The sequence below is a fragment of the Drosophila mojavensis genome, unplaced genomic scaffold (assembly GCF_018153725.1).
Source record: "Drosophila mojavensis isolate 15081-1352.22 unplaced genomic scaffold, ASM1815372v1 contig_81, whole genome shotgun sequence".
Lineage (NCBI taxonomy): Eukaryota > Metazoa > Arthropoda > Insecta > Diptera > Drosophilidae > Drosophila > Drosophila mojavensis.
This window is the reverse complement of record NW_025318907.1, coordinates 3,570,992-3,588,501: the sequence shown is the minus strand read 5'-3', so window position 1 is coordinate 3,588,501 and position 17,510 is coordinate 3,570,992. Positions and strand designations below refer to the sequence as shown.

The window sequence follows — 17,510 nt, the reverse complement described above, 5'->3', positions numbered from 1 at the left end:
ATGATTCCAGTTAATCAAAAATATAATTCTGATGATGATTTGGATGTGGACCAAATTGTAACATTATTAAATAACATTTAAAAATAAAATTTAAAGTAAATGCATAATGCATAAAGGTTTCAGCTATTTTGAAAGCTATTTTAAAATTTGTTTAGCTATTTTCAGCTATTTTTTAGAGACGATTTTGCTATTTTTATGTCTCAAAACCTGGCAACACTGGTTACAATACTCAAAATAACTATCGAGCCATCGTGTACAATGTTCCAGCACTGATAACTCTTAACACAAACAGCTACGTCAACAACATTAAAATGAATGTAAGTTTAATTGTTTTGCAACTAAATAAAGATTATGTGTGAAGGAATTTTAATTTAATTACTTTTAAATGTATGATTGTGCTCATTTATATTTAAATATTAGGAGTCGGAAATACCAATTGACATTCACACGTTGAAGCTCCAGGATTGGCTTGTGAGCAGGCGTATTGTTCCGAAAAATATTCAGGCTGCGCTCAAGGACATACACTCAAAGATCAGCAATGCTCTGCAAGACATGCCCGCCAATGATCAGTTGATCAAATTGTTATCTGGTTCAAGTAGGTGTATCAATATTATCCACGGAATTTAATTATCCATACTTAAAAGTTATTTCCTTTGCCTTATTGCAGATATAAACTATTTGCATGTCAAGGAGATAATCGAAATACTCAAGCAAACTGAAAAGGATACCAAAAGCGTCTTTGGCACCTATGGCAGTCAGCGCATGAAAGACTGGCAAGAAGTTTGCCGTCTGTATGAGAAGAACGCTACGTACCTCGCGGAGACTGCGCAGATATATGTGCGCAATGTAAACTACGAAATACCTGGAGTTCGAAAGCAGATGCTCAAACTGGAGCAGCAAATCGATGAGTCCTTGAAGCGCGCCCACGACCTCAATAAGCCAGAGGCACAGCTGCTTGCGGAGCATGCCGCCTTGCTGGAACAATTGGGCGTAAAGGGCGAAAACTTGCATTCGGAATTCATTGAAGTGCTGGCAGGACTGCCGGATCTGTACGCCAAGTCCTTGCAGGACATTGGTAGAGTGCAAGCAGGCATCGATTTATATGCCCAATTCAGTGGACAGCAACAATGTTTGCCCATTCTGCGGCATTTGGTGGAGCATGGAAACACTACAGTCTATCAGTACATTCACAAGGAAGCGCCTCTGGCCGTAGAGGAACCTGAGCTGCGTCTCAACTTCAGCGGCTCGAATTCGAGCAAAGAGACCGAGGGCAATGAAATTGACTTTGGTACTGACGACAATGGAGGAACATCCTCGACAGTCTCGGCGGAAATGATTGACTATGGCGACTTCCAGGAAACCGACGGCGCCAACATAGATTGGGGCATTGAAAGTGCGCCAACAAATGCCGTCGAGATCAACTTTGACATACCTGTCGAGGAGTACGGCATTGTAGTTGAGGGCACCGGCATGGATGGTGGCACAGCTAAAGGTCTGCATTCAGAATTGACTCTATTCAAATCACATTCTATAAATTTCCAATATTGCAGGTGATCAGGCCTACACGCTGCTCGACTCGCCCAACTATCGGGATCGTTTTCTGGACGAGATACACGAGCTGGAGGCATTTTTGCGTATGCGCCTCTATGAGCTGAACCACTTGGATTCGTCCAGCAACATTATGTTCTCACTGATGGACAACATTTCAACGTACGACAGCGAGAGCATTACCAAAATATTAAGCGATGTTGAGAAGATCATACAAAAGACCTCGGATGAGCAGACGCGTCACCTCTTCCAACTGAAACATTCGCCTAAATATGCCGATTTGTTGACTAGCAAACTGCAGCAGATGACGAAAGCCGTAGAGAAGTTGCGCACGACTCGCGAGGTGCTGAAGCAGCGTGCCGTCGAGCTGCGCGAGCAGCGCCAGCAATTGAATCCAGTCTTGGACGAACTAATTGCACAGACCCGAGCGTTACAGACCTATATTGAAAAGGATATTTCCAAGCGTTACAAGAATCGCGTTGTGAATCTAATTGGCGGCGTAAATTAGATGTGTGGCCATAAATGTTTCTGTACAGTGTTGAATAGGGTATATGTGAAGCTATGGAAAAGTGCAAATAAAATGTTGAAAACTGAACTTTTGTAATTAAGAGCGTTGCTGACATTATGACACATAAGTATATGAATATATACGGTATTTACTGACTTCTATCTAGAAGATTATCTATCAACTTCTGAGGTTATCAAGAGCAGGCGATTGACTACGTTTATGTATGGTGGTTGAAACATAATATAACAAATATTAATAAAACATTTTTTTTTTTTTGACTGCCATGCATTAAAATTATGTTCCAGTCCGTTACAAAAAGTCTTCCTATTATATATAAAAATAGATAAAAATTTTGGTTGACTTTCTTTGAATATAAAATTCCAATCTGTTAGCCAGTAAAATTATTCGTATTAAATTTACATAAAGACAGCATATATATTGATTAATATCAATAAAAAATTCCAATTTTTGAATATTTTTTAAAAGAATTTTATTTATTTTTATTTTGCTATTTTATTAAATATACAAATTTTATTTATATTTTTGTGTTTTAATTTGTTTTTGTTTTGTTTTCTTTTTTGTTGGTTTGCTTATTTTTGTATCCAGAATACAAATCTAATTTAATGTAGTTGTTGTTGGTTGCTTGTTTGTTTGTTTGTTCATAAAAGTAGCCTTACACTTGTATTGTTTTAAACTTTCACTTATGTAATGTTTGCTGCTTAGCTGAATTGCGTACACAATTTGTAAACAAACGAACAACGCTATAAACTAATACGATTAACTTAAGGGGGAAGGGTTCGAATAGGGGGTGGTTAAGGAAATACATACATACAAACTAAACATGTTTCTTTCGTTTTTTGTATTTAGTAAGGAGATTTGTGTGTGAGTGTGTGGATGGTAGGGTGAGGCTTACGATTTATACAGATGCTGATTGATCAATGTGGTTTGTTTTAAACGGGTTCGACGACAGACGGGTAGCCATTAATTAAGTAATTAATCAATTAATTACACGAGTTTGGGTGTAAAAAGCCACAAAATGGATATACATACACGATACCAACTAGACTTAGGCACTAATCTAACAAAAAATGTGGGCTCAATCGGCATTTTGGGTCATGTAAATAAAATCAAATATATTTGCATGTTATAAATGTATGTATGTATATAGCTATATATATAATCATTGATTTTTCAACTAAATAGAAAATAACAAGCACTATCGAAATTAAAATATATATATATATATAGATTTGTATATTATATTAGTTGACGGCAAAGGGCCTCATGATATGGTTTGAACAACTTTTCTGTTATCTGTTCTCTGCTTTTCGGCTCTGGCCTAGGCCTATCCTTATTGTGATGCAGGCCACAAGCCCAAAACTCTTTCAAATCAATCTAAAATCTTTCATATTTTTAAGGTTCTGCATTTATATATATACATATATATAAGGTTGCTCTGATTTTATATTAACGTACGTATTTCTGTTCTCAATTAAGTTAAACTAGCATAAATTATGTTGCAAAAATTTGTTCGAAGGTTTGTTGTTTCTGTTCATCTTGTTGTTGTTGTGGTCTGGTGTTATGATGGTGTTGTTGATACTTCCTTACAGGCTACATATTACATCGTTTACGTAAATATTTATAGTGTTTATTTCTCTTTCTTTGTTGTTGTTGTTTTCCTTACTCGCTACTATGTATATATGTATTTATACGTCTGTAGTCATGTTCTTATTAATCTTCCTTCAATTATATACTTGATTTTATCTTGGTGCTGTTTGTGTGAGTGTGTGTGTGCTATGTGTGTGTGTGTGTGGATGTGTTTCCTGTTTTTATTTCAATTTATTTGTATACACGTGTCTGATAGCGTCGGTCGGATTAGTTATACTGAGCATCGGCGAGGCCCAATCTTCGAGCTATTTTACTCGACCTATATCATAACGCTCCATAAACTAAATATATATTTATATTTATAGAGTTCGCCTTCTGTTAAACCTTATCTAGATAGAATCATCGTCTGGCACGCTCTCAACGTGCAGACTAAACAAATGTGAATGCTTTTCAATGAAAAACATCGCCTCTCTTGGCGCTTAAACTTGCTGCTGATGCTGGCCACCAGTGCGTGTGATTATGATTATGATTATGCGCGTAGTGGTGGGGCTGCTGGTGGTGCCCTGAGGCACCACCCAGCGCCGGCTACTTTGGTTGTCAATCGTTCTTCACTGGATAGTAGATAAGATCGGGCTGCTGCTGCATATGATGCATGTAGTCATTGATCGGCGGCAGCACGGACTTTGAATCGTCGCCCAGCATCGGATAGCCCACACCTACGCCGACGCCGACGCCCACGCCCACGCCAATCGGCGGTGCCGTCCGCTCATAGACGCTGCCATGCGGCGGCGGCGGGGGCAACAAGTGCGCAGTGCCCGCCAGCGAGTGCAGCGGCTGTTGCAGCCCATGCGGATGACCCGGATGGCCGTGGTATGGCTGAAAGCTGTTGTGCTTCTGCTGATCGCTGACCAGCTGGTCGCTGAGCGCGGTGTGGTTGTGATGCTGTTCGTAGGAGACGCCGACGCCGCCGCCGCCGTAAACGTTGCCCGGGCCGCCATGCCGCATAAGGCCACCGCCATAGGGGCCGCCCGCATTATGATGTTGCTGCGTCGGCTGCTGTTGCTGCTGTTGTTGCGGTTGCTGTGATTGCTGCTGCTGCTGTTGCTGCTGCTGCTGAGACGTCTGCTGCTGCATCATATCAAAGTTGTACTCCATAGGCGTGGGATTCGTATCGATGAGATTCGTGAGAATACTGCCAATGTTGTTGTAATTGTGAGCATCTCCCGGTCCAATTTGATTCGACTGCGACTGCGGCGTCGGCGGTTGCTGCTGCTGCTGTTGTTGTTGTTGCTGCTGTTGCTGCTGCTGCGGCTGCACCTGCTGTGGCCACATATGCTGGAAGCCCAATAAGTCGCCAGCCAATGCTGGGTCTTGTGGTTGCTGTTGCTGCTGCTGTGGTGGTGGTTGTTGCTGCTGCTGCGGCTTGTTGACGCCCACGGCTGATTGTTGCTGCTGGGCAGACGACGCCGGAGCACCAACGCCCATTGGAAGCCCGAGAAACTCTGTTGAGTCGACAATGTAGAACTTGTTGTCCTTGAGCTCGACTGGCTGGCTGTTTGGTGGGCCGCCAAAGCCCATATTGCCCCAGGATTCATTCGCCTGTTGCTGTTGCTGCTGCTGCTGTTGTTGCTGTTGTTGCTGCATGAATTGCTGCTGTGTTGCGGATGCAGCAGCTGATGGCGATGGCTGGGGCTGCGGTGATTGCAGGCGCGAGTGCTGATGCTGCGGTGAATGGGTGTGGCGATGCTGTTGTAGTATCAGCTGGTGCTGGTGGTGCATCGGGGGCATGTGGTGCGGCGAGGTGAAATGCTGCTGCTGCTGCTGTTGCATCTGCTGCGCTTGGAGTGGATGTGGATGCGAGTGCGGATGTGGATGTGGATGTGGACTCTGAGGCGTATGGCTACGCATATGCTGCTGCTGCTGTTGCTGCTGCGGCGGCACCTGTGGCTGCTGCGGCTGTTGTTGCTGCTGCTGCTGCTGTTGATATTGGTTTAGCAACTGATGCGGATAGCCACCAGTCGGATTGCCGGGATTGGGCTCAAAGTGAAACTGACTCTCCGGCCCACCAAAACTGTTCATGCGCTGCATATGCATCTCCGGCGTTGCATTGTTTGGCGTATGCGGCGTATGGCGATGATGCGGTGGCGCCTGCTGCTGTGGCGGCGCCACCGATTGCTGCTGCTGTTGCTGCGAGGGCGGCGGCGTCGCTGCAGCGTGCTGTTGATGTTGTTGATGCAGCGCATTCTGCTGCTGTTGCGTTGGTGGTGGTTGTTGCTGCTGCTGTTGTTGCTGCTGCTGCTGCTGTTGCTGCTGTTGTTGTTGTTGCTGCTGCAACTTGTCCACATTAAAGCTCTGATTGTACATGGAATTCTGTTGAGATTCGCTCGTAGAGACCGAGTGCTGCGACGTGGATGCCGTCGAGGACTGCGAACTATTGCTGCTCACAATGGCATTGAATTGATCCTGCTGCGAGCAGCCCGGCGTTGTCGACAGTGGCGGTGGCGGCGTGGGCGTGGCACCCGCACTAGCCACCTTGCCAGCACCCGGCTGCATCTGCATCTGTTGTTGTTGTTGTTGCTGCACTGCGGCTACGCCCGCCTGTGACTTGGCCTTGCTAACCGCTGACTTTTTGCTTGCCTTCACCGGCGGCGGTCCTGGCATATCAGGCAGCGAAGCCATATCTAGAAGAGATTACCAAAAATTAATACAGTTAACTTAGCTGTGGAATGAGGGAGCGCTCACCTTCTTCGTTAGCTTTGGGGAAACGCTGTTTGCCCTTCTTAGGCGGCGGCGGCTGATTGCCATGCATCGTCTGCTTGTGGCGCACCAAGTGAGTTTTCCACTTGAAGGTCTGCAGAGGAATCGAATTTTTAGAATTTTTATAATTTTTTTACTCAGACAAAGACATATATATTGTATATCTACTCTACCTGATCGCAATGGTTGCAGCAGTGCGGTCGCTCCTCCGAGTGTGATGGCAAATGGCGCTGCAGGGATTTGGCGGAGCCGAATCGCTTGCCGCACAGCGTGCACTTGCACTCGGAGACATCGACGTGGGCGTTGCTGTAGTGCTCCTTGAGCGCAGGATATGTAAAGTAGGAGGAGCCGCACAGGTCGCACACATAGGTGCGCTTCACCTCGGTGTGCAGCTGCACGTGCCGCTCCAGATTGGCCTTGAGCGTGAAGCGGTTATGGCAAATGTGGCACTCGAAGAAATTATCTCGCTTATGCACGCGTATTATATGCTGATACAGAGCATTCTTGGAGGGGAACTCGGCGCCGCACACCTCACAGATGGCACCGTCGGCCTTGTGGCCGGTATCTTCAAAGTGCTGCTGCATCTTCTTCTGGGACAGCTTCAGGCCGCACTCGCCGCACGGAAAGGCTGCAATAGAGCATCAAAAATCAAGATTAGTTTGACGTTTAACAGAGCTCATATAATAAGAATAATGAAATGCCGTTTGTCTGGCTTTTGGCAGACATCGCTGGCCTTGGTGAAATTTACATTCACGTCGACTCACTTTTGAAATCCTTCTTGTGCGACTCGACGTGCGCATGGAACTGTTGCCGGCGTGAGTAGGACTCGCCGCATGTTTCGCATACGAACGGAAACTCCTTCACGTGCATCGTGCGATTGTGCTGGATGATTTCCTGCAATGAAATTGTACAGATTAATATGATTTTGCGATTGCAAACTCAATCTCATTCGCACCTCCAGCGTGTTGCCGTTGGGCTGGCCACAGTCGTGACAGTAGCCGGGATGCAGCTTGTAGTGATCCAACAGCGACTTGCGTTTCCTGTACGATTTGGGGCACAGCAGGCAATTGTAGCTGGGCTTGTCCTTTTTACTGCCCGGCGTTTGGCTGCCGCCCATCTGGGAGGGCGGCGCCTGCAGCGAGGTGCTGCTGCTGCTGCCGCCATCGATAAGCTGCTGTTTGGCCGCGTCCATCTCGTCAATCTCATTGTCCAGATCGTCGTCCTCCTCCTCGCCGGACAGCTCATTGTCGTCCAGCTCCAGCGAAGAGTTCAGCTGCGAACCGACGCCAGTTGGCGTCAGATGCGACGTCTGAGACTGCGACTGCGACTGCGATTGCTGCTGGTGCAGCAGATGCGACGGCCGATTGTTCATCAGCTGCGCATGCTGATGCTGTGGAAAGGGGCTCTGCTGTTGCTGCTGCATTTGCATCTGCATCATCTGCTCGATGATGGGCGGCATTGAGAGTGGATTATTGCTTGAGTTGTAGTGATTCTGATTCTGGTTCTGATTCTGATTCTGATTCTGGCTCTCGTTCTGCAGCTGAATCTCACTGCCAGACATCAGCTGCTTCGTCGCCGACATCGCAACACCTTCCAGGCCGTAGCCAGTTCTCATGGGCATGGTCAAATGCTGCGATTGCGACTGTGACTGCGACTGCAACTGCGCCTGGCTCTGCGACACCGACTGCTTGCCGGCTTGCTCCGGGCCCAGTTGCTGGGCCAGCGCGTTGTTGTTGCTCTTGCTGCAGTTGATGTTGTTGTTGATATTGCTTGACGATGTAAGGCCATTGATTCCGAGATTCCCACTGCTACTGCTGCTGCTGTTGCTGCAATGGACATAGATTAGTATTAAAATCATCATTGATTATTTTATTTGGTCAACTTACAGATGATGCGAATGCAGCTGCGCCCCGTGACTGGAGTCCATGAGCAGGGAGGCGATGCCATTGTCGTGCACAGCACTGCTGTTGCTGTTGCTGTTCCCGCTGCCGGTGCCAGTTACGCTGCCCAATCCGCTGCCGGCGCCCGCCAGCATCTCATCTATTTCCGGCTCCATTTCCAGCCCATCGATGAGGCGACCTGCGCCCACACCCTCGTCAATGAACTCCTCAAACTTCATAATCTCCTGGGCAGCCGACGACAGCTGCGATTCGGTTTCCGACTCCAGCTCAGAGTCACCAAACGAAATGGATCTGAGCTGGTGTGGCTCTTGGTGCTCCAGCTGTAGCGGCACTTCGAGCTGTTGCTCCAGTTGCTGGCTTGGCGGAAGCTCCCGCTCCAGCTCAAGTTCTTGCGCTGGTTCCAGCTCCTGCTCCTGTTCCAGCTCTTGCTCCTGTTCCTGCTCCAGTTCCTTCTCCTGTTCCTTTCCCAGCAATCTCTCAGCAGCCGCAGTAGCTGCCGCTGCCTTGGCCACCTCCTGCCGTCGCTCACGCTGCCGTCGCCACTCGTCCAGCCGTTGCTCGCGCAGCTCCTTCAGCACACGCGTCGAGGGCGTGGTGCCCAGCAGCCGGCCGGTGATCACAAAGTTGTCGTAGAATTGCTTAAGGAAGGGCTTATGATGCTGGCTCAGCGCCAGGCGAAGCAGCACCCGGAACTGCGCCTTGAAGGCTCGTTCGCTGAACTCCCCGCTGCTGTGGTGGTAGCGCATCGTGTACTTGCCGTCCTCGTGGAACACGTAGCCCTCGCCCAGGCGGGGGCGCGTCTTGGCGACAGGCGTGGCCATCACCTCCACCAAGCTGCCCATGTGGCTGTTGTTGTTGCTGCGTTTCCGCTTGACCAACGACTTGGAGCCCATGAGCTTCTCTTGCCGGCGCAGCAGGAGCTCCGCGCAGCTGTTGCTTCTATTGCTTCCGTTGGCATAGTTATCGCCAGTGTCGTCATCGTCCTCCTCCTCCGTTTCGTCATCGAACGTCGCCGAGTACTTGCGCTTCACCAGCCCACTGGCCACTGCTGCCGTCTGTATCAGATCGAGCGGATCGCTGGAGAGGAGCATAGGACTCGTCCCGGCCGTCGCATCCACATTGTTGTCGGCACAGGCGTTCGAGGCGCTGTTCGTGCGGTGAAAGTGCAGGCGCTGCTTACTCATGGAAGAAGAATTCTCTGTGTCGTCGGCATCATCTTCGAGGAAGTCATCCTCCTCGTCGCGGCACATGTAATCCTCCTTGCAGAGGATCTTCTCAAAGTTCTGATTCAAATCGATCGCGGCTGCCTCATCCTCTCCCTCCCTTTTGATTTTCGCAATCGACGTCGACTCCGACTGTGACTCCGGCTCCGTCTTCTCCTTCTTGGGGGTAAGCAGCAGCTGCAACTGCTCGCTCTTCGCTAGCTGCGCTGCGTCCGGTGCCAGCTTCGATCCGGCGCCATTGTCATTGAGATTGTGACTGAACAGATTCCTGACGACTCTGTCGCAGGCCTCTGGATATTTGCACTTAAGCGTTTGCAGCAGAAATGTGATTGCATCGCACCGCGACACCGCACTCAAACTATCCAGCAGATTCACTGACTGATCCACCTGTGAAGCAAAGAGCAGGAATTTTAATATGGAATGGGATGAAATTCATATTTAAATTAATATTTTGGTCAAAATTATGAAACTGCATGAATTATTATTTATTATAGTATATATAAATATTTTAAATATTAATTTTAATTATATTCTATAATATTATTAAAAATTATATATATTTTAATAAAATTGTATTGCAAATCTCTTTCAAGGCATTAGCGAATTATTTAAACAAAAATTTAACTTGCGTAAGCTAAATAATTATAGTAAATAACTAGAAATGATAGATCGTTATATCAAAATGCGCTTATTATTTAATTCCAAAGAGTACAACAATGAATTCGTCCACGAGTTCCATTTAAAAGATTAGATCATAATTGGCATTTTGTTTTATTTAAATGGGGTTTATTTTTGCGGCATTTAAATAGATTAATTTCTTATCGTTCCATCTTCATTCATCATCAAGGATCAGTGCCGACTCTTAGAATCGCTATTAATATCTCGAACACCTCACTAGAGCTTCCTGTTATTATTACTTAATAAAATCAAAAGGAGATTATTGAAGTGTTGCTAAGCGTTGTCACGTGCTTAATGGCTGAATGGCTGAATCAATGAAATGTCCAATTAAATCAACGGTATATTTACCTACATATGTATGCACTGTCAATGCAAGTATGTGTATATGTGTGCGAGAGTGAGTGTTTTATCCCAATTAAATTGAACAGAATAAACACTCACACGTGCACTCAAAAACTGTCATTAAATGCAATTACTGATTATGATTTTCCAAACAATTTAATGCAATTAGAGCGCCAAGAGCGCGCGCGCTTTACCCAGTCTGCGCCGGTGCCAGCGTCGCTGTTGACGTCGACGTCAACGTCAACGTCAGTGAGACCATGGGCAGACAGCGCGGCGACAGCGACAGCAACTGCGCTGCTAAAGCGAACGATTAGCGCACAGCATAGTGAACGAAGATGGCAAAGGCAAAATTGTATAAAAAATAACAGGAAAAATAAAAAGCTATATATAAACATACATACAGACACACACACATATGCATATACACAAGCACATGTACAACAATAACAAGAAATTTAAAAAATAAAATAAAAGAGCGCGCAGCAAGGAACATTGCTGTCCAAAGGGGGAAGAGAGCAAAGAAATTAAAACAGCGCACAATTTGTGCTACTTTTTCCCCATTCCACAATGTTGCCATCTCAATATATAATGTGTGTGTGTTCGTGTTTATATTTATGTGTGTGCGGGAGTTAAAGCAGCGAGTCAACAAATTATTGTAGTTGTAGTTGTAAAAACATGATGGCGCTCTCTAAATTGCTCTCCCACAACCCACCCACTGGCTGACATTTGTTTAGAGAGCGAGAGAGGTTGAGCAATATATACATACACATGTACATGTATATAAATGGGGTACAGAGAAAGAGAGAGAAAGATGTACAAAGAGAGCGGTAACTGTGAAGAACGGGTTGGGGGCAACGGCACTGAACAACACAACTTTGGCCCCGCTGGCACTTTTCAAATATTCTTTCAGCAGAAGCATAAAATTAATATGATGTTTATCAAATTGAGAGAACTAATTAAGAGCAAGCTCAGAAAGAGGAAATTAGATGAAATTTTAAATGCAGTCGTTGGCGAAATATATTACATTTATTAAATTGATGTTAATTTAACTGTGATTTACTTTCTTGTTAACAATCAAATTTGGTTTGATACTTGGGATTATGTAGATATTTTTACCGTTACTAGGGGAATTATTAAATGCAAATGAAATTGGTAAAATATCTAGTTAAGTTTGTATTCCCAATAAATCTACATATATTAAACAAATTAGCATATTTGGCGGCTCAAGTTAAAAAAAAAAAAACCTTGGTGAAGAATCAATTCATTCGTGGAAGCCATTGATGACTCGACATAAAGCTGATATATACCTGTGTATACACAGATACATACATACATTCCATTCAACTGGATATTAATGTTCAATAAAGTATAAAAATCTATAAAACGGGGCAAATACTTTATGAGCTTCAGAGCTACCTCACTTCTAAATTGGCGGGAATGATGCCATAAGGCATAAAGTTATTCTTAATAGATTTTTCCAATTCGACTTAAATTTTATGTGGTTCCGAAATATCTCAATTAGAGTAAACAATACCACTATTATTATTGAAATTATAATACAAATTCCATTTTAATATAATCGATTGCCACAATATCTATATTATTTATTATCAAAGTAAACGTTCAACCCGGTGGCAACTCTGTATGCAAGTATGTATTCTAGTCGAAATTGACAGTTCACATTGTTGCAAGTTTAGATTAAAGATAACGCGAGCAACTGAATGCGCACGTGTGTGCGTCTGTCTGGGTGTATGTCTGTATGTAAACATTTGTGTGTGCGTGTTACAATGTTTATGTGCGTGTCTATATACAACTTTATGAGAAAAAGGCACAAACAGACAGACAGAAAAAGAGGGAGAGAGCTTATTATACATACAGACATATATTCATTTATGTATATGTGAGTGTGTGTCTGTGTGTATGCCTGTTGCAAAGCTGAGCGCAAGACAAAAACAAATTACATTTTTAATTACATAAATACATACATACATATACAATTATATGAGTGTTAGTAATTACATATATTATGTTGTTCATATTAATTGAAAACGCATCTGTATATATTTACTATGTAATTAAATACAGTTTTAGATTCTTAACGGAGCGTGAGAAAAGGGGACAGGAGATAGGGAATAGAACATAGTTTGAAGAGATTGCGAGTTATGAGGAATTTCTATCAGTTGCTTTAAATTTAAATAGAAAATAATCTAGGAAATATTCAAGCTCGCTTTGCCCCGCTTTATGCAATTCTAGATTCTTGATATATTTAATATAACTATAAAATAAATCAGATACAAATCCAGTAAACTTTCACGTAAAATTAATTTTAATTTAATTTGAAATAAAATTCCGGTTTCTGCATTCTATTCTATTCTATTTAAGTTAGTTGAAATGAAAAGCTAACAGGAAATTAAATTGCCGGTTTAATATCTTATAAATGTACACACACACATACATACGTATGTACATAGATATATAATGGAATACATAATACAATGAATAGCTGATAAATAAGGCATTTACATATATCTACCGAAATTGTTCTCTTCTATGCATGCAGGAAAGTATATGTATGTATATATAAATAAATAGGCATGTAAAAGTGCTTGAAATATCTATAAAAACTAAATTGAGCACAGCAACTAGGTGCGTGTGTGTGTGCACATATACAAACACACACACATACTCATAGTACAAATATTTGAAGGCTTAAGAGATCTATGGCATAAGCACGAACTATACAAACACACACACACACACATGTACGAAATTCTTGTTCTTTTGTTTCACTTAAAATTTATGGGTCTTTCGCTCTTTGTTTCCTTTTATCGTGTTTAAGTCGTAACAAGCTTTCCATGCTTAACATTCCGAGTTTCGAATTCCGAATTCGAAATTTGGTAACGAGACGTAGTTTTAGCTATTATGGGGTGTGGCATCTGACATTTATCAAGATAAGGTATAAATTATAGGATTTCATGTAATTGCAGAGGTATACAAAGTATACATATGTATCTACATGCATATACAACTGTGTTCATGGAAATACAATAGTAATACTGCACTATACAAAGAATAGAGAGGAAAGAGTATTGTGCAATTCGAATTAATTCAATTGGTTCAATAAAAAGGAGAATACTTATCAAAGAATCTGTATATTGAAAAACAAAATCGATAATTGTAATGGAAATAGGTGTCAAAACATACCTTCCTCAGCTTAAAATTATAATCTCAATCAATTGATTCTCGATTCTCTATTTTATTTATCTATTTTCTGTTTGTATTAAATTAAGACAATATCCATTTTTTCTAAATTGCAAAAAAGTAACACATAATAAAGATTTTCATCTCAGACGATATAAACAGTTAGAAACCATCTAATTGTGGTATTTAGCAAGATGATAATAGCTCTTTTCTATTTGCTTATTAATTAACATCTGTTCAAGATTAGAAGTAATTAACATTTATGTGCATATGAACAGAAGTATATGGACAATTAATAACTTGCTTAACCTTATACTACTCTGCTGCTCATAAGAAACAAGCAATTAAGAGTGGTAAATTTTAATAAAACAAATAATAATAAAATAAATAATAATTTAATAAATTAAATAAATAGAAAATGAATAAAATAATAAACATATAAATATATTCGATCTTTAACATTAAATGACATTTAAACGACTGTATATTTTCATATATGATTATGATTTGATTATTAACTTCTTACTATAACAATCAATATGCATTTGCAATATGCAAATATCATCATAGGTTAATTTAAATAAAATAAATTTAAGATATTAAATAACTCCTATTACAGACATCCTAAATATGCGACAAATGTGTTCACAGAGCTAATGGACTCCTCTTAAGTTTATTCAATAAGCGCTTGTCTATGTGCACATGTATTTAAAATACAAATGCAGTTTGTCTTGATTTATTGGATTTGCTGCATCTTTTTCGGCTAGTTCCTTTTAATATTGTTATGTACCTGTTCGGCACGCACAAACACAGCGATAAGGAAACAAGGAAAGAGAGATAGATAGAGAGCACACACACACACACATGCTTCAACATATTTGTTTACATACATACATAGCACATATTTAGGTTGCCAAACTGAAAACGTTGCAGCTGTAGTTGAAGTGGGGCAAGAATTGCGGCTGCATTTTTAGCAAACTTATGTTTTAAATTTGGCGCTCTGATGTATGTACATATATATACATATGTAAGTATGTATTCATATAGGCGAGCACACTCACACACTGTGTACACTTGTCTATGCAAATACATATGTATATGCATACGTACTTATACATATATGTATGTATGCTCGGGTATATAAATACATACTTGCATAGTTTTACTAATCAAATAAAAATAGCATTTACGTTGTCCTCCTTTATTAATGAAATTGGCACAAAGCGAAACAAAACGAGCTACACACACATATCCACATACAAATATGCATGCATATGCATGAATGAATGTACAGTGGCCGACAGCTTAAGCGGGGGATTTGATTTGAACATAATAGCTTTAATTTATGTATACAAAACTAGATTTATACATACAATACAGATATTTATATGTATTTTTGTATATTTATTGATTTGCTTAAAATGTCTGGTATAAATTGGTCAAATTGGTTTCGTTTACATACAAATAATACATACAAATAAAATAAAACTAACAAAATTGTAGTTCACTATTTTAATTTCATGTTCAGTGTACATAAGTTATACATGAATATATATATACACATTAAGTTTCTTAACAGGTTTAAATAAAGTAAATTAAGAGCAACAAAGTATTTAATTGAGAGTGCAATTAGAAACTTTTTCGAGTTTTACGATTACAAAAAAACCCATTAGTTTCAGCATCTTTCAATTTCTCTTTCCCTCTTTTCCTGTTGAGCAAAGAGACAAATTTTTGTGCTGCATTCCAACAAGAACAAGATTGATTCAAATTTCCTACAAGCCTGATATTGCACCACTGTGCGTGCTGTTTACAATTCTTCACTTGTGCTTTGCTCGTCCATTCGTTCTCCCCCTCACACAAGCACAAGCGCACATACACAAACTTATACAAATACAATCAAATTCATGCTCTCTCGCTGTTGTTTTTATTGTATTTGTAGTCAGAGTGGCGCGCACAAGTTGGATTTCGTAGTATTCGTAGTATTTATGCACATACATACAAACATATATTTAACTATGTAAATGTGATTGTTCGTTCGTTCATATAATGCATAAGTGTTTGTATGGATGTATCGCAGCCTGTAAGTGTGTGTGTGTGTGTGTGTGTGCATTCAAGTAATGTAATGTTGTTATAAACTAATAAAAATAAAAATAAATATTTTCTCAAAACGACGAGGAAAACAAAACAAAAGTGAATAATAGCCAGCCCAACAACTACAACAATGACAAAATGGGTCGAAAGTGGGAGAAGTAAAATTGACTGCTTGGCTTATGGGCTGCAGAGGGGAAATAAAAGAGAAGGGAGAAACAAAACTACAATTCATTTTAGAAAAGAAAAAAAAAATAAGAGAGAAGAGAAGAATGCTTTTATGTAGCACTGGTGTGAGGGAAATAAGGAAAGGGAGTGCTATGGGTTAGTAGGTGGGTGGAGAGCTTAGGAGGGAGAAGATGGGGCAGGGGTAGGGTAGGGTAGGGTAGGGTAGGGCGGAGCAAGGGCACACAACTACACTGCGGAAGTTCATACACAGCATAAGCACGAAATATCCATGTTAACTGTATGTGTGTGTAAGCGCGCGGATATTGTGCAAGAACCGATTGAGGGACGGTTGCGGAAGAAAAACAGACTAAGGGAACAAAGCTTTTAAATAATAAAGCAAGCTGCCTCCATTACCCCAAAAGGCATTGTTAAAACATAACATCGACTGTCCGAATTTAATATTGATTGCAGATCATAGACAAAAATAATAAACAATTCCTGTGTGAGCTCTCAATTTTGTTTCTACACACAGTTTTTGTAAGCGCAGTTTATAAAATTCTACTTTTTTTTTTAATTTAGCATTACACAAAAGTTTATAGCATAACATTGCGACAAAAACAAAAACAACAGCTGAAATTAAACTGTTAGTGCACACTGTACTTCACTTCATTTGTTATCTCTCTCTCTCTCACTCTCTCCCTCTCTTTTGGTTCTACATGCGACTCTGCCGCTCTCTTCGTTGCCTACGCATTACACGTTGTTTTGCCACTCTCATTTGATAGTCGCACGGAATGTAGACTTACATATACATACATACATGCCAGCATGCTTGTGTGTGTGTGTGCGTGTACATGAATGTACACATTTATGTATTTAGTTAAATGAGAGTGGTTGGGGGTATGCAGAGCATTTTATAGAAAACATTATTTAATTACCAGTAATTTAAAATCCAACTGTGTAGTTTTGTTATCCATTTTGTTGTTGGTTTCTGCATTTGGCTGAATTTTATTTATACGTTTCACTTACATACACACTCACAAATTCACATACACACTTGCGCTGCGCACACAGGCACAATTTTAATATGCTCATACACACATACACGTACGTACGTATGTATTTTATTATTTCGATTTTTCTTTGCTTGTGTTTCGCGTTTCTTATACTTGCTCGCTACAGCGCAGCTCTTTTTTTTGTGTTATTTCATTTTCCTTATTTTTCTTTTGCCTTATTATACGTTAACGTTGACGGCTACTGCGGATGTCGTTGTTGCGGCTGCTTCTACTCAGCTTTTCTTTTTATTGACAACATTGAAATATTGTCATTGGTTTCACATTTTATTGCATAAATTAACAACATCAAATGATTTATGAATATTTGTACATTTAACTATTGCTGCCTGATTGCCACTTTCTGTGGCACACGCACGCACACACAACCACACACACTCACACCGAAGCGCGCTCAATGATGATCTGCTGCGTAGGA

At 41.5% G+C, this 17,510-nt stretch overlaps 2 protein-coding genes across 2 annotated transcripts; one reads left to right on the top strand and one right to left on the bottom strand.

The window, feature by feature from the left end:
* Window positions 1–211: 211 nt before the first annotated feature.
* LOC6580650 (CDK5RAP3-like protein) lies at window positions 212–2,143 on the top strand. The gene is made up of 4 exons (XM_002006436.4): window positions 212–317; window positions 421–595; window positions 668–1,492; window positions 1,551–2,143. Exons 1-4 carry the CDS (start codon window positions 312–314, stop codon window positions 2,054–2,056), a joined length of 1,512 nt encoding a protein of 503 aa, XP_002006472.1. The 5' UTR covers window positions 212–311; the 3' UTR covers window positions 2,057–2,143.
* Window positions 2,144–3,299: 1,156 nt separating this feature from the next.
* Window positions 3,300–17,068, bottom strand: LOC6580649. Its single transcript, XM_044011162.1, has 7 exons — window positions 16,958–17,068; window positions 8,308–9,932; window positions 7,377–8,247; window positions 7,186–7,315; window positions 6,595–7,049; window positions 6,407–6,515; window positions 3,300–6,345 (listed from the first exon to the last, which is right to left on the bottom strand). The coding sequence occupies exons 1-7, from the start codon at window positions 16,994–16,996 to the stop codon at window positions 4,262–4,264; spliced, it is 5,313 nt and encodes a 1,770-aa protein (XP_043867097.1). The 5' UTR covers window positions 16,997–17,068; the 3' UTR covers window positions 3,300–4,261.
* Between the last annotated feature and the right edge of the window lie 442 nt (window positions 17,069–17,510).